Here is a 23,097-nt window from a genome sequence, read left to right on the forward strand (position 1 = left end):
ATGGTAGGGTCAGAATTTGGCGTAAACAACATGAAAGCATGGATCCATCCTGCCTTGTATCAACGGTTCAGGCTGGTGGTGGTGGTGTCATGGTGTGGGGAATTTTTTCTGGGCACTCTTTGGGCCCCTTGGTACCAATTGAGCATCGTTGCAACGCCACAGCCTCCCTGAGTATTGTTGCTGACCATGTCCATCCCTTTATGACCACAATGTACCCAACATCTGATGGCTACTTTCAGCAGGATAATGCGCCATGTCATAAAGCTCGAATCATCTCAGATTGGTTTCTTGAACATGACAATGAGTTTACTGTACTCAAATGGCCTCCTCAGTCACCAGATCTCAATCCAATAGAGCATCTTTGGGATGTGGTGGAACGGGAGATTCGCATCAGGGATGTGCAGCCGACAAATCTGCGCCAACTGTGTGATGCCATCATGTCAATATGGTCCAAAATCTCTGAGGAATGCTTCCAGCACCTTGTTGAATCTCTGCCACGAAGAATTGAGGCAGTTCTGAAGGCAAAAGGGGGTCCAACCCCTTACTAGCATGGTGTACCTAATAAAGTGGCCAGTGAGTGTATATATATATATAATATATATATACACAGTACAGACCAAAAGTTTGGACACACCTTCTCATTCAAAGAGTTTTCTTTATTTTCATGACTATGAAAATTGTAGATTCACTCTGAAGGCATCAAAACTATGAATTAACACATGTGGAATTATATAATTAACAAAAAAGTGTGAAACAACTGAAAATATGTCTTATATTCTAGGTTCTTCAAAGTAGCCACCTTTTGCTTTGATTACTGCTTTGCACGCTCTTGGCATTCTCTTGATGAGCTTCAAGAGGTAGTCACCGGAAATGGTTTTTCGCTTCACAGGTGTGCCCTGTCAGGTTTAATAAGTGGGATTTCTTGCCTGATCTTGCCTGATTTGTGGAACTTTTGGGTCATCTTTGTGGTCTTTATAAAAACATTGATAGACAGCCCCAGTGTTTTATTATATGGTTGTTCCTCCCCCACAGTTCACTCAAAGTATAATCTACTTTTGTTCTAACTCAGCATTTTCGAAGTATCCTCATTAAAGCAGCATAATCCTCGGCCTGTCTAATGTTGGGGCTTCTTGTGGCTCTGAGTTCCCACTTCTTCCTACGCCTCTTCCCAGAGGGGTCTTTCTATTAATTTTTTTTTTTTAATGTCCCAGTCACTTAAAATCCAGTCTGAAAGTTTGGTTCAGAATGATAGTGTGTTGTGCCAATATATTATGTAGGTCCATCATCTTCACTGGAGCAAGAGGAACAAGGTCCATAAATTTGGTATCTCTCTCAATGTGTTTTGCAATAATTTTTATGGCACATTGAAGCCTGGATTCGCTCAGACAATTGGTCTGGGTCACTCAAAATCCCAAAATATCATTCCGACAAGGACAGCCCAATATTTTGCAAAAGCTTGGGTGCTTCTATCGTCACTATTAGCCCCCACTACTGGTCTGTCTCCCTCTTACCAAACCATGTCATGAACTCTGGAAGAAATGTGTCACTTACTAACCTTCATGCCTTGGGTCCTGTTGGTATATGTCACTTTAAGGAAACTGCCACCCTGCCAAAGGGCTCATTAATCGTGCTGAATATTTTCGTCAACAAGATTAAGGGGATTTACACTCGGGTGCTTTTTCCTAATTGTGTCCCGTTTCCTCTGAGCATTGAAAGGTGGGACTGAAGTGCGGGGGAGAGATGTGTTTTTTGGAGGTACGGTAATACATCCAGACATATTGGATTTCAGTAACAAAACCTCGGCGTGTTGCATAATACTTTTGTGTTTTTATTCCTCCCAAACATCAGATCCAAGTGCTTTGTAGCAAGTGTAGCCACGTTTGTGTGCATATTGGTTGCAGGCAGCTTTAATTGTATAGACATCCGTGATGAGGGGATTGCCATTAGCGTCTACTTTTCAGACCTTCTTATCAGGCTGTTTTAATGATGTAAGTATATTAGTCTAGAATCACTTGGCCATCTGGCATTTTCGCACGGTCTCCTGTTACTTCTTGCAACATACCTTCTTTGAAATATATGTATGTGTTTGTGTTCGGATCTCCATTCTCCTGGGTCTCAAGTAGGGTACCCCTTACAAGTATTGTAGTTGATATTTTGGATCAATGTGGTACTGCTCATATTGTAATCAGTAGGATCTGAATTGTTTTGTCACATTATTCTAAATCCCAACCTTATCGATCGTAAATGTAATGATAACCAGTTGTACAGCTCTTGTGTCTCCAGAACGGGTTTTTTTTTTTATTTTTTATTAACAGTTTTTGCCCTTGACGTACCATAAAGAGTAGCAAAACGTTGGATTAGGGTCAGGAGGATAGTGGACAATTTAAGACTCTCAGCCGGTTTTGTGTTAACCGGATTTGAGTGAGTAACTCAGATCTGTTCGGGCTTAAAGATGACATTGTATGGAGGACAGAGGAAAGGGCTGAACAACACAGAACTACATCTGGTATTTGGACTAGACCTGCCTAGATCTGAATTTCAGGGGACTTGTAAGTATAATTCTGGGCATATTCTCACGTTGGACCATGGTATAAAGTTTACTTTCTAGTTCTGAAGACTTTTACGTTCTTCTTGCTTACCATTTTTATATATTGGATTTTAATACATCCGAACAACAGTGGCTAACAGGTTCTCTACCAGCACCCGGGTCTGCACCTGATCAATCTTTATTTGCTGGGAAACATGGTATTATTAGGTTTTAGGGTGGTCTAAATGGCTCTACTTAATGCTGCACGGCCCTGTGGTACAATGGGGCTTTTATTAAAGATCTGCGTTGGGCTTGTGTTCCTTTTACGTCATTAATTTGTTAGCTCGTATAATGGCGCAAATGACAGCAACTAAGCTCAAATTGCTTTGGCAAAAGTGTTGCTGATTACACTTTTAGTTCTTTGGGAAGTGTGTGCTTGTAAAATGGTCTCCAAGCTGGACATCTTTGGTGGGTTAAGCCTATGTAAAAAAAAAAAAAAAAAAATGCTGTAACTCTTCCGAACTCTGAGACGTCAACTGAAATAGCTGACAATAAACTTTTCTCCTCACAGAACTGAGTGTTGGTGGTAGAGAAACTCCATCTTAGAGAAGAACCATGAGTGAACTTGACCAGCTACGTCAGGAGGCCGAGCAACTCAAGAACCAAATCAGAGTGAGTAAAATAAAACCCTACATGAATTTACATAGTGTTTTTTTTTGGGGGGGGGTTTTTTGAGTTGTACCCCTCTGGTTACCCTTCCCCAATTTCATTCCACTTATCATGTGACTTGAGTCTTGGTCTTCCTTAACTGAACTGCTTTTATGTAATGTTAGTAGATTCTAGATGCCAACTTCAGGCTTTCATTTTTCCTTTATCTTACTTTTTTTTTTTTTTTTCTTCCGCTTTTGATGATCTGGGTCTGATCTGTTTAGATAGCTCCTCACTGTTTGAACGTGAGGTTACAGCTGAACTTTTACAGTGTAAATGAGATTCATCCTTCATTGGAGGCGCCTGCTTTGTCTGTAGCTGGTTATATTCAGACTGCGTGGCAGCACAAAGATAAACTTCATATTCTTGTTTTAGTCAATTGCATACCTTAAATAAGTAAGATTTCTTCTTAGTCGTAGTGGCTTCACTTCTGGTCCTCCAAACAAAAGTCTGTGTAGTGCAGGGTAGCACTTAATATTTCTTACCTCGATCTATATTCTGGCTTCTTTGAGCAAGTAGAAATCGCTTTGCTATTCCTAAAGCTCTTACTGTTGTCTTATGGGGAGCCCCTAACTGGAAGCCCCTTGATTTTATTTTAATTTTTTTTTTTTTTCCTTCAAAGTATGCAGTTTTTTTTAGGCTGTAATGGTGTTGACACAATCCCAAAGATTTGGGTGACGTGTAACACAATGTGTTGCAATTGAGGTGCAGCCAAGTTGCCTGACAAAATCTGTATAGTTTTGAAGTTTAAAGAGCGCCTATTGCCAATATGGCGCTTTCCTTTTTATTTAACAGGAGTGGGAAAACCTTGATTTTTTTTTTTTTCTCTAAATATAAGTTGTCAAGAGTGCACAGATAAAACCCTAATGCCCACCCAAAGAGCCTGACTTTCCAGCAGGAGTGTGGTTTGAACTTCCAGATTGCATTATCCCTGAACTCACAACCCTCAGCTGCTGGTCTTGTTGTGAAAGCACAAGATCTCCCGTTTTATCGCAAGATCTTGCTATCTACACTCACAAGCCTTGCCCCCATCCTTTATTTAGCAGTTACCGAATAGTAACCTCTTTATTGATGTTACCGTTCGTTAACCACTTTGCACTAACCCCGCAATGGTGCGTCCTTTCCATAGAATCAGATCTCGTGCTTTCGCTGTGATTGCGGCAGTAGCGGGTTGAGAGAGCCTATCCTGCTTGCTGGGATCCCACAACCCAGGAGTTCAGAACAGACTTTTGTTAAAGTCTGCACCTTTTAAAGGGGCATTAAGATTCCGAATTGTAATGAGAGAAATCACCAGTTTGGGGTGCGCCCTGCTTTATTGAATTATACATGGCAGCCTCATATTGATGATGGGCACCCTTCAAAGATGGAAATGCTTCATAGCTTTCAGATTTAGAATAGATCCTGACTCGAGACAAATACAAGACCAAGTCTAAATCTCCAGGACAGTATGTCCTCCAACTAAGAGCTGTGGGCTATTAAATAGTCTAATTTATTACTAACCACGTCCTGTAAAATCGGCGTTTGCTTAGGTTCATGCTCTTCTTCGCTGTCACTGTAAGAAAAAAAAAAAACCTTTTTGAAAAATTGTTGGTTCTCCAGTTTCTTCCTCTTTCCCACACTTAGCGCTTTTGCTTTATGACAAGTTACTTGGTCAGTCCATTTCCACAGCTCTCCTAGCCGCTAGGGCAGTACCAAATTATAGACTTAGAAATGCACACCAAGTTCCCTACATAGGAGGCCGCATAAAGGTTTTCTTATATCCCAGGCCTGGAGTGCTGCGATCCGTAAACCAGTCCTGTAGGAATAGTCGATGACTACTCTAGATGGTCACATACCTGGCCAGGAATTAATCTCGGGCTGTTTGCTTTATTGCCGTGCACATCAGCTTTTCAGAAAGTGAATAGTTCTCGGCCTTCATTAATTCTCGGCTCTTCTAAACAGTTATTAAAAGCTTGGCTCCAGCCAGGAACAGACTTCCTGGATGTCTTTAGTTTAGTATATCCGTTACAAGGTCTGTTTTTCAGAAGCTATGACATGTATTAGTTTTGTACATTTTTCACATTTGCCTGCATATTTTATGTTTTAGAGTATTTGATTGTACATATTAAAAAAAACAAAAAAAAAAACATATGGCAGACAACTGTCCTATTGCAATACAACATGAATGACAAATCCCAGTATCAATTAGAAAGCATAAAATCCCATGGAAATAAAAATTGGGGACCAATAGTAACTAATTTATCCTAGAAAAGGTGCTAATGTCATGAAACCTAAAAATGTATGAGCCGGTGTTTGATTCATAGTCCATATTTTGCTATTATATCAATAAATTTTCTGCTAATGAAATAGAAAAAAATCAACCACATCCACTTTCCATGATCTAGCTGTGGCATGCATCAATTAAATGATAGGCGAAGATCCAAATTCTTCGGAAGTTAAAGCACATTCACCAGACAGGATTCATAGATACCTCACCTCTCCCCTTTTCCATTGGACGTCCTGAAAAACACAATTTAGACACAAGGAGTAGATTTACGTATGGTATGTGGGTTGGTACCATGCACATCTTTTGCGATTTGAGAACAGATGAAGGGATTGGTTGCTGGTTTCCCGGCCAAAACACGTCAGCGTCCTATGCCTATAAGGCTGTCTAGTTCAAGTCGGGAAACCTATGGCTGGTACTTACTCACATTGCAAAATGCAGATGTGTGATTTTAGCCTAAAAATGATTTCTGATGAAGCATCGACAGGTTCCATGTGGATCGTTGTGACTTCTCCAATTCTACAAGTTGTTAGGACTCCTAAATGTTCAAGTCTCACTTAACCATGTGAGGAAATTTGGCCTTCAGCTTCATAAGTTGATCATGTATGAAGGAGAGCGCTTCTCTGGGACACGTCAAGCAACATGTCACATGTTTATATGAGAATGGATATCTCCATGGCTGTAGAGGTGTGCTTTTTTTTATTCCCCTTCTTTCCGATGGTTTTAGTTTTGTGTTAACCTTTGCATGCAGTAAACCTCATATTTCACATTCTTGCTGCAATACCATGCATGCCACATTTGTCAATGTAAACTTTTCTTGGTATTTTCACACTTCTGCTCGCTTGTCATAAAAAGTATCAATGTTTTGAATATTGCCCACTGTGTTTAGGAAATTATTTTATTTAGGCAGTATAAAGTAAAAAACAATATCCAATTTCCGTAGGCTAGGTATTTGCTTATCATTGGGGTCCGTTACTACCACCGGGACACCCAGCATTCCTGTGATTAAGGCTTTGTTCTGAATGGAGCAGAGGTGCACCTGATCGGCCTCAGTGTCTATGGAGTTAATCTGTATTCTTTCTCTTGGTCCCATAGACAATGTATGGAGAGGAGGTTGAGCATACGCACCTCTGTTCAAGGCAGTCTGCAGACCCCAGCGATCAGCAAGTCAACGCCTGTCTAATGTTGTGTGTTTTTTTTTTTTTTTTGTTTTTTTTTTGTACCTTTTTGCAGATTAATTTTTAACTCCTTATTTATCAATAGTTGTCATCAGCCAATTGAAGTCTATGGGATTGGCCAATATTTATCTAATCTGTTAGGGCATCTTAAACGTAAAGCCCAATCGCGGTAACATATTTGTACTCTGTATAGGCCTAGGACCTAGTAATGGTGGTTTTCTGTAACAAGGATGATCTGAAGTGAAGTGGTGGCGCAGCTCGTGCCCGTCTTGCATGCACGTACAGCATCTTACATTTTTTAATTTTTTTTTTCCTTTTGTCTTCTCAGGATGCCAGGAAAGCATGTGCAGATGCCACTCTGGCTCAGGTAAGACTTCAGTTTTTGTAACTTCATATTCATTTAGGTCTCTAACTCTCATTTTATTGCTTTGTTGAGTCTTTTTATTATATAGCTAATAAAATATAATTTTGGTTTCTGTTTCACCTCACTACAGATCACAGCCAATATTGATCCAGTAGGTCGAATTCAGATGCGCACTAGGCGTACACTGAGAGGCCACCTTGCGAAAATCTATGCTATGCACTGGGGCACAGACTCCAGGTAGGTTTTATGTTATCCATAACTCGATGGCTGTGATGAAGGTGGCCATGATTAGCCATTTAAAATGCACGTAATCCAGATTTAAAATTGTCTGACATGAAAATAAACAATTGTAACTAAAATAAATTTTCCCAATCTCCTTGATTTGCCTCTCACCTCCACCCTTTTGGAAGTATTACAAGCGGCCATTGATTAACCTGCTTCCACCTCCATGCAGAGAGGTTATGTACTGACTGCATTAAAACTATATGATTTAGAAGGTTAAAGGGGGTGTACTCTACTGGAAAACCTCAGGCTAATTAAGTCAAGACCTGAATTAAAAAGAAAATGAAGTATACTCCGCTCTTGCAGCAGCGCCGTTCCAGTGATGTCAGCGACCTGTTCCTGACGGTGATGCAATATTGTCACGTACTGGCTGCAGCCAATGAGCGACCGCTCATCTCGACTTCTTTTTTTAATTATTTATTATTCAGGTCCTGAATTAATTATGCAGGGGTTATCCATTAATGTACAACACCATAACTCAAATTATACTGTTATCTACTATACTCGTAAAACAAAACAAAAAATCACTTTATAGCGAACTTGCAACATGTTTAATTAAAGGGTTGGCTGCTTTTTTTTTTCTCAAACTTGTAGTAAACCTTTTTGTTTTGTGCTAAGAAGTTTTTATTATGACTGTTAATATTTTTTTGCACTGTTCCTATGTAAGACTGTAACCTTTGGATTTGTTCTTGCCCCAGTCATACGCATGACCGTGCTAGCGAAAATTTGAGTTTCCCTGGCTTCCTTGTTTTATAACAGACTGCTCCTTTAACCCCTTCACGACCAATGACGCCACATAGGCGTCATGAAAACTGGTGCCAATCTGACCAGTGACGCCTATGTGGCATGACTTTAAAGCCCCCCTGCGGGTCGGGTGACCTAGGTCACTGAAAGGTCACCCGACCCGCAGATACAGGGGGCTTTGTTCTTCAGCATAGGGGGCGTGGCTTCGCCCCCACGTGACTACGATCGCTCTGATTGGCTGTTTCACTTTTAACAGCCAATCAGAGCGATAGTAATATTTCATCAATGATCCGTGGTTGTTCCTTCCCGGTGAAAGACCTGGCTAGTCATTGCTTGCGTTGAGAAACATGTGATGGTGTCTCCGCGGCTATTGATTTACATGTTTTTGCATATTTCCCATAATGGATGGGGGCATTGCTCTAGCATCCCTGCGTTGAGAAACATGTGATGGTGTCTCCGCAGTGTTGGATGTTGATCTCCATGAGGTCACTCATCCTCATTTTCACAGTCTTTTACTAGGCATTGCTCCTACTAGCCAGTTTCCTACTCCACACTGATGAGGGGCAATACCCCGAAACAGCTGTCTGTGGAAGGATACCATGTTTTGGCATAGGTGGTTTCCTTCATTGGAGACTGCCCTTCCAGTGGTTGTTCCTTCCCGGTGAAAGACCTGGCTAGTCATTGCTTGCGTCGAGAAACATGTGATGGTGTCTCCGCGGCTATTGATTTACATGTTTATGCATATTTCCCATAAGGGATGGGGGCATTGCTCTAGCATCACTGCGTTGAGAAACTTGTGATGGTGTCTCCGCAGTGTTGGATGTTGATCTCCATATTGGAAAATGGCGGGCGCATGCGCAGTGCGCCCACCGGCTGCAATTTCCATTCATTTTGATCTCTGTGATAAACTCTCACAGTGATCAAAATAGAATGAAAAGTAAATAAACCCCCCGTTTATCACCCCCATAGGCAGGATCACCTAATAAAATAAAGTATTTTTATTTTTCCGTTAGGGTTGGAAAGAGGGTTAGGCTTGGAAAGAGGGTTAGGCTTGGAAAGAGGGTTAGGCTTGGAAAGAGGGTTAGGCTTGGAAAGAGGGTTAGGCTTGGAAAGAGGGTTAGGCTTGGAAAGAGGGTTAGGCTTGGAAAGAGGGTTAGGCTTGGAATTAGGGTTAGGCTTGGAATTAGGGTTAGGCTTGGAATTAGGGTTAGGCTTGGAATTAGGGTTAGGCTTGGAATTAGGGTTAGGCTTGGAATTAGGGTTAGGCTTGGAATTAGGGTTAGGCTTGGAATTAGGGTTAGGCTTGGAATTAGGGTTAGGCTTGGAATTAGGGTTAGGCTTGGAATTAGGGTTAGGCTTGGAATTAGGGTTGGGGTTATGGTTAGGGGTGTGTTGGGGATAGGGTTAGGGATGTGTTGGGGTTAGGGTTGAAGTTAGAATTGTGGGGTTTCCACTGTTTAGGCACGTCAGGGGGTCTCCAAACGCGACATGGTGCAACCATTGATTCCTGCCAATTTTGCGTTCAAAAAGTTAAACGGTGCTCCCTCCCTTCCAAGGCCCGACGTGTCATATGGGGTATCAGGGTACTCAGGAAAAATTGCACAACAACTTTGGGGGTCTAATTTCTCCTGGTACCCTTGGGAAAATAAAAAATTGGGGGCTAAAAAAAATTTTGTGGAAATTTTTTTTTTTATTTTTTAGTTTTTCACGTCTCTGCGTTATAAACTTCTGTGAAGCACTTGGGGGTTCAAAATGTTCACCAGGCATCTAGATGAGTTCCTTGGGAGGTCTAGTTTCCAAAATGGGGTCACTTGTGGGAGGTTTCTATTGTTCAGGCACATCAGGGGCTCTGCAAACGTAACGACGACCGCAGACCATTCCATCAAAGTCTGCATTTCAAAACGTCACTACTTCCATTCCGAGCTCTTACGTGTGCCCAAACAATGGTTGCCCCCCCCATATATGGGGCACCAGCGTACTCAGGACAAACTGTACAACAACTTTTGCGGTCCAATTTATCCTGCTACCCTTGTGAAAATAAAAATTTGCTGGATGAAAATCATTTTTTTTAGGAAAAAATATTTTTTATTTTCACTGCTCTGCGTTATAAACTTCTGTGACGTGCTTAGGGGTTCAAGGTGCGCACCACACATCTAGATTAGTTCCTTGGGGGGGTCTAGTTTCCAAAATGGGGTCACTTGTGGGGGGGTTCCACAGTTTAGGTACATCAGGGGCTCTGCAAATGTAACATGATGCCCGCAGACAATTCCATCAAAGTCAGCATTTCATAATGTCACTACTTCCCTTCCGAGCCCCGACGTGTACCCAGTGGTCCCCACCCACATATGGGGTACCAGCGTACTCAGTACAAACTGGACAACAACTTTTGGGGTCTAATTTATCCTGGTACCCTTGTGAAAATAAAAAATTGCGCACTAAAAAATAATTTTTTGAGGAAAAAAAATATTTTTTATCTTCACGGCTCTGCTTTATAAACTTTTGTTAAGCACTTGATGGTTCAGAGTGCTCGCTATGCATCTAGATAAGTTCCTTAGGGGGTCTAGTTTCCAAAATGGGGTCATTTGTGGGGGAGCTCCAATGTTTAGGCACACAGGGGCTCTCCAAACACAACATGGTGTCCACTAACGATTAGAAGTAATTTGCATTTCAAAAAGTCAAATGGCGCTCCTTCCCTTCTGAGCACTGCCGTGTGCCCAAACATATGGGGTACCAGCATACTCAGGACAAACTGGACAACAACTTTTGTGGTCCAATTTCTCCTGTTAGCCTTGTGAAAATTAAAAAGTGTGCTAAAAATAATTTTTGAGGAAAAAAAAATACTTTTTATTTTCACAGCTCTGTTATAAACTTTTGTGACGCACTTGGGGGTTCAAAGTGCTCACTACACATCTAGATAAGTTCCTTAGGGGGTCTAGTTTCCAAAATAGGTTCACTTGTGGGGGAGCTCCAATGTTTAGGCACACAGGGGCTCTCCAAACGCGACATGGTGTCCGATAACGATTGGAGCTAATTTTCCATTCAAAAAGTCAAATGGTGCTCCTTCCCTTCCGGACCATGCCGTGTGCCCAAACAGTGCTTTATGACCACATATGAGGTATCGGTGTACTCAGGAAAAATTGCCCAACAAATTTTAGGATCCATTTTATCCTGTTGCCCATGTGAAAATGAAAAAATTGATGCTAAAAGAAAATTTTTGTTGGACAAATTAAAATGTCCATTTTTTCTTTCCACGTTGCTTTAGTTCCTGTGAACCTGAAGGGTTAATAATCTTCTTGAATGTAGTTTTGAGTAGCTTGAGGGGTGCAGTTTTTAGAATGGTGTCACTTTTGGGTATTTTCTACCATTTAGACTCCTCAAAGTGACTTCAAATGTGAGGTGGTCCCTAAAAAAAAAATGGTTTTGTAAATTTTATTGTAAAAATGAGAAATCGCTGGTCAACTTTTAACCCTGTCTGTAAAGTAGACATGTAGGAAATGTTATTTAGTAACTATTTTGTGTCACACAACTCTCTGGTTTAACAGAATAAAAATTCAAAACTTGAAAATTGCGAAATTTTAAAAATTTTCGCCAAATTTCTGATTTTTTTCACAAATAAACGCAAAAATTATCGATCTAAATTTACCACTAACATGAAGCCCAATATGTCACGAAAAACAGTCTCAGAATCGCTAGGATCCGTTGAAGCGTTCCTGAGTTACCTCATAAAGGGACACTGGTCAGAATTGCAAAAAATGGCCTGGTGATTAAGGTCAAAATAGGCTTGGTCATGAAGGGGTTAACCAGGGAGTGTTTTTATCTGACTCTGAATGTTTTCCCTTTGTGAAGCTACTATAGGGGAAATGTAGTATTGAATGACGACCAATTAAAGGTGATCTGCATTAAATTGTCCAGATGGGACCTCTCTACAGGGTCCATTTGTGGAAACATTTTTTTGATGTACTGTCTACTTAGCACCGTGGATGTAGTTTAGTCTATTTGCACTTCTTGGATCATGTTTGTCATTTTTCCCCTTGCAGGCTGCTAGTTAGTGCCTCTCAGGATGGCAAGCTTATCATCTGGGATAGCTATACCACAAACAAGGTAAGCTGCACTAATCCTCACCCCAGATTGGGGCATCTGTACAGTGTTTTGCTAGTAGATTGCAGGTTTTATTGGGCGCTTCAGTGTAATAAAAATGACAGCCACTTTATATGGTCGCCTTTATACTTCCCAAAAGAACACTTCATCCTTTAGTAAACATGTTACACTGAACGAACAATAATGAGCAAAAATTAGATCCTTTTAGTTCATAAGAATTTTTTTTTATACTATTTAAACCCTGCCAAATCTGCATTAGCTTTGTAGTTTAATGCAAACTTTTTTTTTTTTTGTTCCTTTTTATCAGCCGTTTCCATGTGGATCAGTGCTGCATGTTAACATTAGAAAAACAGTGAGCAAGTGCTGCTCGGACCGGCCAAACACAGTTCTGTGTGCACAGAACGATTTTTTGTGTGCGGAAAATTTTATCTACAAGACATTTTGCTGTCGTTACCAAGTTTGTTTTTCTCTCTCCCTTGAACGTGCAAACTGCTTGTTGGGTGTGATGAGCTTTGAGTGTTGACCAGCCTATGGGAACGAGCGTTGCAGCAAATGCTCTTTCCTGATTATTCTTGTAAATGGATCTTCTAACTAGTTACATTTTTTTAGTTACATGGGTTGAAAAAAGACCTAGCTCGATCAAGTTCAACCTTGTAAAGCTGGCCAAATACAAGAGAGCTGTTGGCCAAAAGTTTGTCGGACCGCTGTCTCACAAGGCCTCCATACACAGCAACACTTCATTCGTCTTGGCTGAGGGCTCATGTGATTTTCAAACCTGTTAACATTTCCAGTCTTGCAATGCGTTGGTTACCAAAAGCAATGTTGGCTGTGCTGGAGTGGTGGTCAGTGTCCTGTTGAATCATATATTCTATTTCTACCTTAATTAAGGACTTGCGCAGCATTGCAAAGGCTGACTTTACAGGCTCAGCGGACGTCAATCAGTGCTGAATGGACGTGATTTTATATTCATGCCACGGTGACTCTTCACTCCATCGCGGCTCATTGCGATGCACTATAATGGCGCATTCATACGTCCGTATTTATCGGGCTGAGATCGGACGACGTGCTCAGACTGGCCAGCGGCTCTCTACACGAGTGTGACAGCTGCATAGAAATGCATGATGCCTTTCTCATGCCGGGAGAGCCCCAGCCAGTTTGTCCACTGTGCTCCAATCTCGTTTCAATTCACACGGCTCTCTGACTGCACTCTTGCCCCTTTTTTTTTTTTTTTTTTTTTTTTTTTCTCCCCCTCTGCATAAATATAGAGACCACTCCCACTTTATGAAATAATTTTAACAAGTGCCCTCGAGTGGCTGTTTCAAGTAGCTGAAATTGTAATTATGTTGGGGATAAACTAAAAACATAGATCTGATTTAATATCTAAATTATCCATATATTTAGGCCAGGCTTTGTTTTCTTGGAAGCATTGTTCCTATGAAGGCTGTCTGGACATATTGCCCTATTTTGTCAGTCCAGTTAATATTAGGCTGTTCCTATTGTAGGCACACAAACTTGTCTAACTGAAGGGATTGAGCCAGGTATTTTTTAATTACTTTACTCATTTATATAGCGCCATTAGTTACGCAGCGCTTTAGACATTGTTAGCACTGTCCCCGATGGGGCTCACAATCTAAATTCCCTATCAGTATGTCTTTGGAGTGTGGGAGGAAACCGGAGTGCCCGGAGGAAACCCACGCAAAGACAGGAAGAACATACAGACTCCTTGCAGATGTTGTCCTTGGTGGGATTTGAACCCAGGACCCCAGAGCTGCAAGGCTGCAGTGCTATCCACTATCTGAGGGCCTGGAACAAATATTTGACCCCTTTAAGTATACATTTGGAGTATACCGCGGGGCGTAGTGTCGAGAGGGTTTCTGCTGTCGTACATCTTTTCTGGCAGGATTTTTGAGGGCCTGGCTTGGATCAGCTCTTCCTGTAGCATGTCTCCCATGATTTATGATGGAGGGATACAGGAAACAAATGGTGTCATAAAGTAAACCTGTGCTAGTGTAAACTCTGCTGTACAAGGATCTCTTCTTAGAGCTACAAGTATACCTGATCCACTCGGCTTGTGTGTAAAAAGTGCATGTACGTGATAAACCGCTCTCTGTGGATTCATCCATAATCTGCATTTGTTTGCACAGTCGTGATTTATAAAGAAGCCATCAGAGAAAATGGCTCCAGGTGTAACCTGAAGCCTCCTCGACTTCACATCTAATGTAGTATTTCTAGATTAGCAACTTTTCTTTCCTTCCTGGCATCAGTGATTGGGTTACTCGATGGTAGAGTTCCTGACCTCTTTCTTTTGCGGTTTGCAGCTTCTTCCTGTCTCAGTCAACACATTTTAGCTCTCAGGAGCTGCCTGTATAGGGTTATATTTCATGCATCTTGCAGGTATGGAACTACTTTGGTTTAAAAGAAACTTAGACCTTTTATAGATTGGTGGAGGTCCGGTTATGAAGACCCCAAATGTTGGCTCAAAAAAGAGATGTGCAGCTCATGATACACAAGTACACAGCTGTGTACAGACTCCGTCAGAAAGCATAGGCTACAAAGCGTTTGTTTTCTGTGGGAGCTGTACACCACTTTGCGCGTTTTGGTCACCTGAGCTGCGCACCTCTTGATTGGGGGTTAGTGGTTCTCAGGACCTGGACGCTCATCAATCTGCTGGTAACGAAAGCATTCAAACATAAAAAAAAAAAGCTTTAGTTAGTTACTTTTTAAGCGTTTTCAATTTTTATGGGAAATTATTCAATAAAACTTGCATTTTAGTCATTTAAGTACCTGCTGTTTGTATTCAGAGAATCGTAGAATGATTCGTATGAGCAGGACCCTGGTCCGTGGCCATAACTGTACCCCGTGAACTGCTCCCCATCAGTTGTCATCCTCTACTCCTTTTGCTTAGCCGGGCTGTCGTGGCTTTGTGTGTGTCATATACGACGGGGACAACTTCAGGCCAGCTAAGCAAGAGGAGCTGGAGATGCCGACGAGTAGGAGGTGGTTTTTGAGGGCCATTACGGAGTAGGACCACCTACTGGATGCCTATGCCAACATTCACCCAGGATTTCAATGAATAAAGTGTTATAGTGAATCTTTTTTTCTACAGTCCTATATATTATTCTTCTCTACACCATGCTTTCCACCGATCAAACTGCATGTACAGATTCTCTCTTGGTTAGTCGGCATGTTATGTTTTAAAGGGAACATGTCGCCAGGTTTTATCTATATAATGTGTATTCACCGCCCTTGGGCTGACTAACTGCTTTCCTGCATCCATCCTCATAACATTTCAGCTCCCTTAATACCTAATAAAATGCCAATCAAGGCTGGAGAAGTGATTGTGGGGTCATAGATAGCGCCCATTAGCAGATTAGTGTATGAAGAGGAGCAATTATAATAGACATTGTCTTAGGCATTCAGGGGTGCTGGGCTCTTATGAGGGGGCTACATGGAGGGGGGGGGGGGCGCGCTTTTAAAGACATAAAAGGTGTATATCATTTATACGGAAAACCTGGTGACCAGATCTATTTAGACTTAAAGGGCACCTCTATCAATAGTAAGATATTAACGGCACAGAATTTAGAACCTGAATTAGTTTTAAAACAAGATGTAATTTGTGTGTGTATGGTGTGGATATGCAGAGAAGCAAATTAGAAGCCCCAGCAAATGAGGTTGTGGCGTGACCAATAATGTCTGGAGGAACACGTGGGCAGAGCCCCCGTGAGGACGCCCTCACCCATGTAGACCAGCTTCTCAATGTGTGCAGCATGTTCAGTCCTGTTCCTAAAAAAGCTGTTGGGTAAACATCTGTGGAGCTGATGAAATTCATCCACTTGCTGCCGCACTGATTACAGGCTCCACGGAGATTCACACAACCCGATCATTACTGCAGTCATTAGGAGGGTTCACATTTTATATGGAAGATCAATATGTAGCCAAAATATTAGTGACATGGCCATTAGTTTTTGTTTTGACTTTCATTTTCTTCTCCTCCCCTTCTGGATGTCTGTAAAAGGATGAGCGAGGATAAAGTTTAGGCTCAGTCATTGTATTAGTGCATGGGTGGGGAATCTCTTTTCTGCCGAGGGCCATTTGGATATTTATACCATCCTTTGAGGGCTGTACAAACTCCGCCCACAAAATATATCCTGACTCTGGCACTGGTGTCATGACTTAATCTTTCATTGCATGCCCTTCAATGTTCAGTAGTGAACACTGCGTGTGTGTGCTAACAGAGCAAGAAGAAATTAATGAGCTTGTGGCAATCAAAATCCATGCAGTCCCTGAGAATCTGCTCGGGGGGGGGGGGGCTGATAAAAAGGTCATTGAGGGCCATAAATGGCCCTGGGGCGTGAGGTTCCCCACCCCTGTATTAGTGACTTCCAGTGATGCAAACAAGTAGACTCACTGAGCACGGCTGGCAACGTTTATTCTGTGCTGCTCGTTGTATCATAAGCTGGGGTTAGATACATGGAGTGTATCACATGATTGTATTGGATATAGGGCTCAGCGGGGTGCATCGCACAGGATGGGATTATATACGCAGTATTTAATGTGACTCCGCTCCGTCCTCTTCTTTGGAAGGAGTAATGTGGACGGAGTGGGGCCACGCATTACACTACTCCTCCCATAGAAATGGACAGAGCAGCGTCACACCTTTCTAAGGGAGCAGTAGTTTAATCTGTGTGACCCTGCTCCGTCCACCACATTACTACTCCCACACATTAATTGCCCCTGACACACGCTCCCCCCACCTCACCACCCACCAAAAAAATTCAGCTTTGTCACAGAAGAGCATATTTTATATCTTTGAGACCCTTCTAAAGTAATTGCATCTTATTGAACCCCTAGATTTCCCATACAGTTTTCCATACAGTATAATGGCCTCGCATAGTGCTCCATGCAGTATAATGGGCCTGCCCCGCCGAGTGCTCCATGCAGTATAATGGGCCCGCCCTGCCGAGTGCTCCATGCAGTATAATGGGCCTGCCCCGCCGAGTGCTCCATGCAGTATAATGGGTCTGCCCCGCCGAGTGCAGCGTGCAGTATAATCAGTTTTGGCCGATATAAGTTATGGCCATCACGTTTCAGGGCCGATAAACAGCATTCTATAATGCTGCATATCTGCCCCCAACCTGACATGTAAGAGAAGAAAAATAAGTTAAACTCACCTGTGGGTGGTCCGGTCTGATGGGTGTTGCTTGTCCTGGTTCGGTGCCTCCCATCTTCATGCGATGCCATCTTCTGTCTCTGCTTTGTGTGTGTTTATGACGCATCCCTGCGCATGCGTACATATCTGCCCTGTTGAAGGCAGAGCTAGGTACTGCAGTGCGCAGGTGCTGGGGCTCTTTTACTTTTCTCAGCGCCTGCGCACTGCAGTATTTTTTACTCTGCCCTCAACAGGACTGATAAGTACGCATGCGCAGAAGCGCAACATGAAGTAAGCAAGAGGACGTCCTCACATGATGGGAGGCGCCAGACCAAGAAGAGCGACACCCCTCGGACCGCCCCGCAGATGAGTATAAGTTATTTTTCTTCTCTTGCATGTCAGGATGGGGACAGATATACAGCATTATAGAATGCTGTATATCGACCCTGAAAGGTGATGGCCGTAACTTATATCAGTCGAAACTGATGACATGTCTTTTTAAGGTTTGGAAGTGTCATTACACATCAGCAAAAGGCAGTCTCCAGTGGTTGGATAATAAAACTGTTAATAGTGAATTTAATTTTGCATTATGAATAATTGATCATATAATCAATAGTTACTAATAAAACAATCGTGGCACCTTCCTTTTAAGTGGTTATTCTGTTGCAGACTCCTGGTTAGACTGCGCGTTGTGCATACGCTTTCACAATTTATTTTTGATCTTGGACAATGCCCATAATTGCTAAGGATCCCTGTTGGCCATTGCATTGTTTAACGTTGGCTTACCATTTGCTGACAGTCATACATTTGCTATGCTGAAATGTATAAAAGCCTGAAACAAACTGTGTGTGTGGGGGTGTCCTGTTTCATCATGTGGGAGTATATTATTGCTGTCTCCTGGGCAGGCATGTGCTTTGTGCTGCAGGGAAAAGGTCATGACTGCCTAACTTTGTTCAAGGCAACCATGTCCCTGAGTGTCTGTGCCAAGAGTGAGCAACATATGAAGCGACGTTAAATCTACGGTAGTTTCTGGATATCTGAATGTGTATGTGGCTGATCTCGCCCTGGTTGCAGCTGATCTTGTACTGTTTAGCACCATTCTATCGCATTGTGTGGTTAGAACAGTAAATGATGGCACCGCCCTGACTAATAAGGAAAATTTATCATTTTAACAGGAGCTGATTTTACAATTTTTTTTTTTTTTCTTTGTTCTAGGTTCATGCAATTCCCTTGCGTTCTTCTTGGGTGATGACATGTGCTTATGCCCCTTCTGGAAACTACGTGGCTTGTGGTGGTCTTGATAACATCTGTTCAATTTACAACCTGAAAACTCGTGAAGGAAATGTGAGAGTGAGCCGTGAATTGGCTGGACACACAGGTGAGTGCTGCCGCTGCAGAATAATGTGAGGGCTATTAGGTTTGCACCTTGAAGTCTGGCCCACGTGGCCACTCCTTTATCCAATGTAACTGGGAAAAAATGGCCCTGTTATTCACCGCATAACTCTTAATTTGCCAAAGCTGTTTAAAAAAAAAAAAAGCAAACTAATAATTGGTTAGATTGTTCCAACCTATCTATTAGAAAGGACTGTCAGATTCTCCGTCTAGAAAGCGGCCACCCTTCTACTCATGCAACTCGCCCTGCAGAAAGCAAATTGATCCATCCTGGTAGAAGCCCCACGGCTTCATGATAATATGGGGTTGAATGCATTATGTAGTTACAACTTGGCCGGCTACCCTGCTGCAGATATTTGAGCACTTCCTTACGACATGTCTGCCATGGTGTGTGCAACCATTTAACTAGAAATAAATCTTCCTTTTTTCCAAGCGGAATACAGCTTGTTTACTCCTGTTCACACAATGATTCATTCATTAATGGGGGAGAGGGGAAGAGGTCGTCTGCATCAAAAGCAAAATGCAGGATGTTCTGCTTTAACCATTTTCTCGTCTTTTTAGGCTATCTGTCCTGCTGTCGTTTTCTGGATGATAACCAAATAATTACCAGCTCTGGAGATACCACTTGGTTAGTAGAATGTATATTTTGTATGTAGTGCGCTTGTTGCTTTATGTTGTACGGAGGAACAATCGTTTTGGGATGTTGGACTATATAGAGGACGCTATTCTCTTGTGTAGTTGCTAATTGAGTTGTCCGACGTCGCTCACTTCCACTTGCTTAGCAAGTTTAGTTGCTCTGATTATCACATCTGCTCATACCAGGACGTGTGGGGCGATACCGACTGATAATGCACGTGTTTTGACATATAAGATGCAGATGTGGTGCCATAGTCACCGCTCTCCTTGATAGACGCTGGATAACGATTTTTTTTTAGGGGGTATGTGGATCTTTTCTTAAGAAGCTCAACACTATCCAATCAGTTATGTCATCTTCTCTCGTGTGCAGCGCTCTTTGGGACATTGAAACTGGCCAGCAGACGACCACCTTTACTGGACACACTGGGGATGTAATGAGCCTGTCCCTGGCTCCAGATTCCAGGTGCTTTGTGTCTGGGGCCTGCGATGCCTCAGCTAAACTTTGGGATGTCAGAGAAGGGATGTGCCGACAGACCTTCACCGGCCATGAATCTGACATAAATGCTATCTGTGTAAGTATTTTCTATGTATCTCTGTTGCTGTAAGTTTGGTGTACTCTTCAACCAAAACGAAAATATTGGGGCACATTCGGCACACGTAAAACACGGATCTGTGTGCCGTTAGTTTGGTTGATTTGGATTTGTTGGCTTGGACATTCACGATGGAGTTTGCCAGATTAGGCGCAGACCCATTAAACAAAACGGATGGGAGAATTCTATTAGTCTTTAAACAGGAAATATGGCTAGGATAGGAAAATAATTCCTTTTTTATGGATGTGGTCCAATTAAATGGCAATCAAGGCTTAGAGTACGGCCACACGGTCAGTAACCAGCAGCGCTTGAACGCAGCACATGTCCACTGCGTCCAAAGGACTGCCAGCTTTTGAATGCAGGCGATTCTGCGTGTGTTAATTGAACCGTGTGGAATCATGGCGTCCTATACATTACATTGGTGATATTTATCTTGCGGAGACTGGAAAGGCGCGCCACAAGTCAGTCTCCGCAGGCGTCCGTGCATGCATAGTGGACATGGGATTTCTTGAAATCCCATCCACTGTGCTGTAACATCTGGCTGCTGCAGGTTGGATGCTGCAGATGTACGCAGCATTTACTGACCGTAGGAACATACCCTAAGGCTGGTTTCACATTCGCGCTTTTTAAGCGCACGCACGGCCGGGGGTAGCTCCGCCCCCGAGCCGGCTCTCTGCCCGGCGTGCCCGCCCCTTCCTTGTAGCGCCGCCTCCTAGCGCACAGCGGCGCCTGCGATCGGCGCACCCTATCTTTAGCATAGGGTGCGCAGATCGTGCGCAGGCCGTGCGCTAGTTGCGCTTTGACCTGCGCTGCGCACTTTTGACGGTGCGCCGTGCGCGCCAAAATCCGAAAAGTTTGATTTTGGCGCGCACGGCGCACCGTCAAAAGTGCGCAGCGCAGGTCAAAGCGCAACTAGCGCACGGCCTGCGCACGATCTGCGCACCCTATGCTAAAGATAGGGTGCGCCGATCGCAGGCGCCGCTGTGCGCTAGGAGGCGGCGCTACAAGGAAGGGGCGGGCACGCCGGGCAGAGAGCCGGCTCGGGGGCGGAGCTACCCCCGGCCGTGCGTGCGCTTAAAAAGCGCGAATGTGAAACCAGCCTAAGATGTCCCAGTCTACCTCCTTCCACGAGAATATCTGAATCCTAATAGTCACTTTTGCATGCCACTGACCTGTTTACTTGGTCAATTTGTGACTACTATGGCAGACTGCATCGGCCAAACCTTATCCTATACAAGATGGTGTAGGTCACTGGGTACAGTCTTCTGAAGTGGGTAAAAGTATTAAATGTTTATCTCCCTTTTGGTTCATTTTAATTATCTTAAATCTCTTTCAGTTCTTCCCCAATGGCAACGCTTTCGCCACCGGCTCAGATGACGCCACTTGCAGGCTTTTTGACCTTCGTGCAGACCAGGAGCTAATGGTTTACTCTCATGACAATATCATCTGTGGCATCACCTCAGTAGCATTCTCAAAGAGCGGACGCCTCCTCTTAGCTGGTTATGACGATTTCAATTGCAATGTCTGGGACACGCTCAAGGCTGACAGAGCAGGTAGAAGGATACAGGCAATCTATGTCACGATATTCCACCTAACATGAATATTTGGGGTTCTCTCTATATAGTGTCAGTGAGTCTCCCCTACTAAACCACTGAAATATCATGTGACACCATCTTGACTAATATTTTTCCTAAAAGTTAATGGGAAAACGTCAATTTGGATCATATGGCTGTCATAGAGGATACTTCTTATCTACATCAATTGAAGCAGAAGCTCCTGCTTCTTTAAACAGAGTGCAGCATAGATTGGGGCTATGCATTTGCTAATAGTACAATGAGTGACTGCAACTTTGAGTTTGGATCTTTTCCACTAAGGTAAGCATCTGTGGTCACTGGGGTTGTGTTCTACAACATTCAGTGCTTTTAAGTGTTTAAAGGGAACCTGTCAGCAGGATTGTGCACATAAACCTACAGACTGTGTAAGGTCGGCGCTGTTATACTGATTTAAAATACTATGGTTGATGAAATCCGTCTTATAGTTGTGTAATCCTTTCAGTTTTGAGTTAATGATATGTTCATGTTTCAGAGAGGTCTGTTGGGGTTATTCATGTAGTGCTCCGATTAGGTATTCACCAGTATGGCTTCTGACAGGTCACTGATCCCTCACTGACCTGCTTCCTAGTTTACAAAATGAATATTATATATACATATTGGAAAAAAAAAGCTTCTACAGGCAAGCGCCCTTTGTGTCACCTGTGCTGCAGCAGAATTGCATGTGTACTGTGTATATAATATGTTTGAGGTTATCCTGATATCCCTCACCCCAAAAAAAACAAAAAACAATTTTTAGTAAAAAAAAAAAATCCATTTGAAAATGGCGCCCACCAATCCTGCGAAGTAGCAGCCATCAGTGATCGCCAACATCTGCTATTGCGCAGGCGGTGTCATCTCGTTAGAGAAGACAAAAATTTCCTTCTCCAAGATGGCACCACCTGTGCAATAGCAGCTCTCGGCCATCACCGATAGCTGCTACTGTGCATGCGCAGTAGCAGCTATTGGTAATCGCCAAGAGCTTCTATTGCACAGGTGGTGCCATCTTGGAGGAGGAAATTTTTTTTTTTTTTTTCTTCTCTAACGAGATGGCACTACCTGTGCAATAGCAGATGTTGGCGATCACTGATGGCTGCTACTTTGCAGGTGCGGGGGGGGCGCCATTTTCAAATGGATTTTTTATTTTTTTTTAATATCAGGTGAACCTCAAACATTTATTATACACACAGTACATATGCGATTATGCTGCAGCACAGGTGCATGGCCGGCGACTGACTGCAGAAGGTTTTTTTTTTTCAATATGTATATATAATAATCATTATGAAAACTAGGGGGCAGGTCTGTGAGGGCATATCATAAACTTAAAACTGAAACTAAAGATTAAACAACAACCACAAGACGGATTTAATCACCAGGTATCATTTTAATCTGTATAACAGCAGCGTCCTGACACTGTGTGTAGGTTAAGGTGGTTTCACATTAGCGTTTCAGGACGCAGCGACGGCCTGCGCACGGCCGCCGCTAAGCTCCGCCCCTGCCGTGCCTCCTCCAGTAGCTCTGCCTACCGGCGCATGACGCTGCATGCGTCCCCTATCTTTATCACTGGGGACGCAGGC

The 23,097-nt window shown here is 42.9% G+C and overlaps 1 protein-coding gene across 1 annotated transcript in view; it reads left to right on the plus strand.

Annotated features, from left to right (window-relative positions):
* GNB1 (G protein subunit beta 1) overlaps window positions 1–23,097 on the plus strand; it is a 74,874-nt gene that overhangs the window by 44,315 nt on the left and 7,462 nt on the right. Inside the window, exons 2-9 of the mRNA XM_073585416.1 lie at window positions 3,099–3,199; window positions 7,005–7,043; window positions 7,171–7,277; window positions 12,104–12,167; window positions 18,529–18,691; window positions 19,267–19,333; window positions 19,712–19,913; window positions 21,268–21,484. Coding sequence (XP_073441517.1) covers window positions 3,143–3,199; window positions 7,005–7,043; window positions 7,171–7,277; window positions 12,104–12,167; window positions 18,529–18,691; window positions 19,267–19,333; window positions 19,712–19,913; window positions 21,268–21,484 — 916 coding nt within the window. The 5' untranslated portion in view covers window positions 3,099–3,142. The remainder of the gene's footprint in view (window positions 1–3,098; window positions 3,200–7,004; window positions 7,044–7,170; window positions 7,278–12,103; window positions 12,168–18,528; window positions 18,692–19,266; window positions 19,334–19,711; window positions 19,914–21,267; window positions 21,485–23,097) is intronic.

Source organism: Dendrobates tinctorius, unplaced genomic scaffold (genome assembly GCF_039654945.1).
Source record: "Dendrobates tinctorius isolate UK_male_01 unplaced genomic scaffold, ASM3965494v1 ptg000086l, whole genome shotgun sequence".
Classification (NCBI taxonomy): domain Eukaryota; kingdom Metazoa; phylum Chordata; class Amphibia; order Anura; family Dendrobatidae; genus Dendrobates; species Dendrobates tinctorius.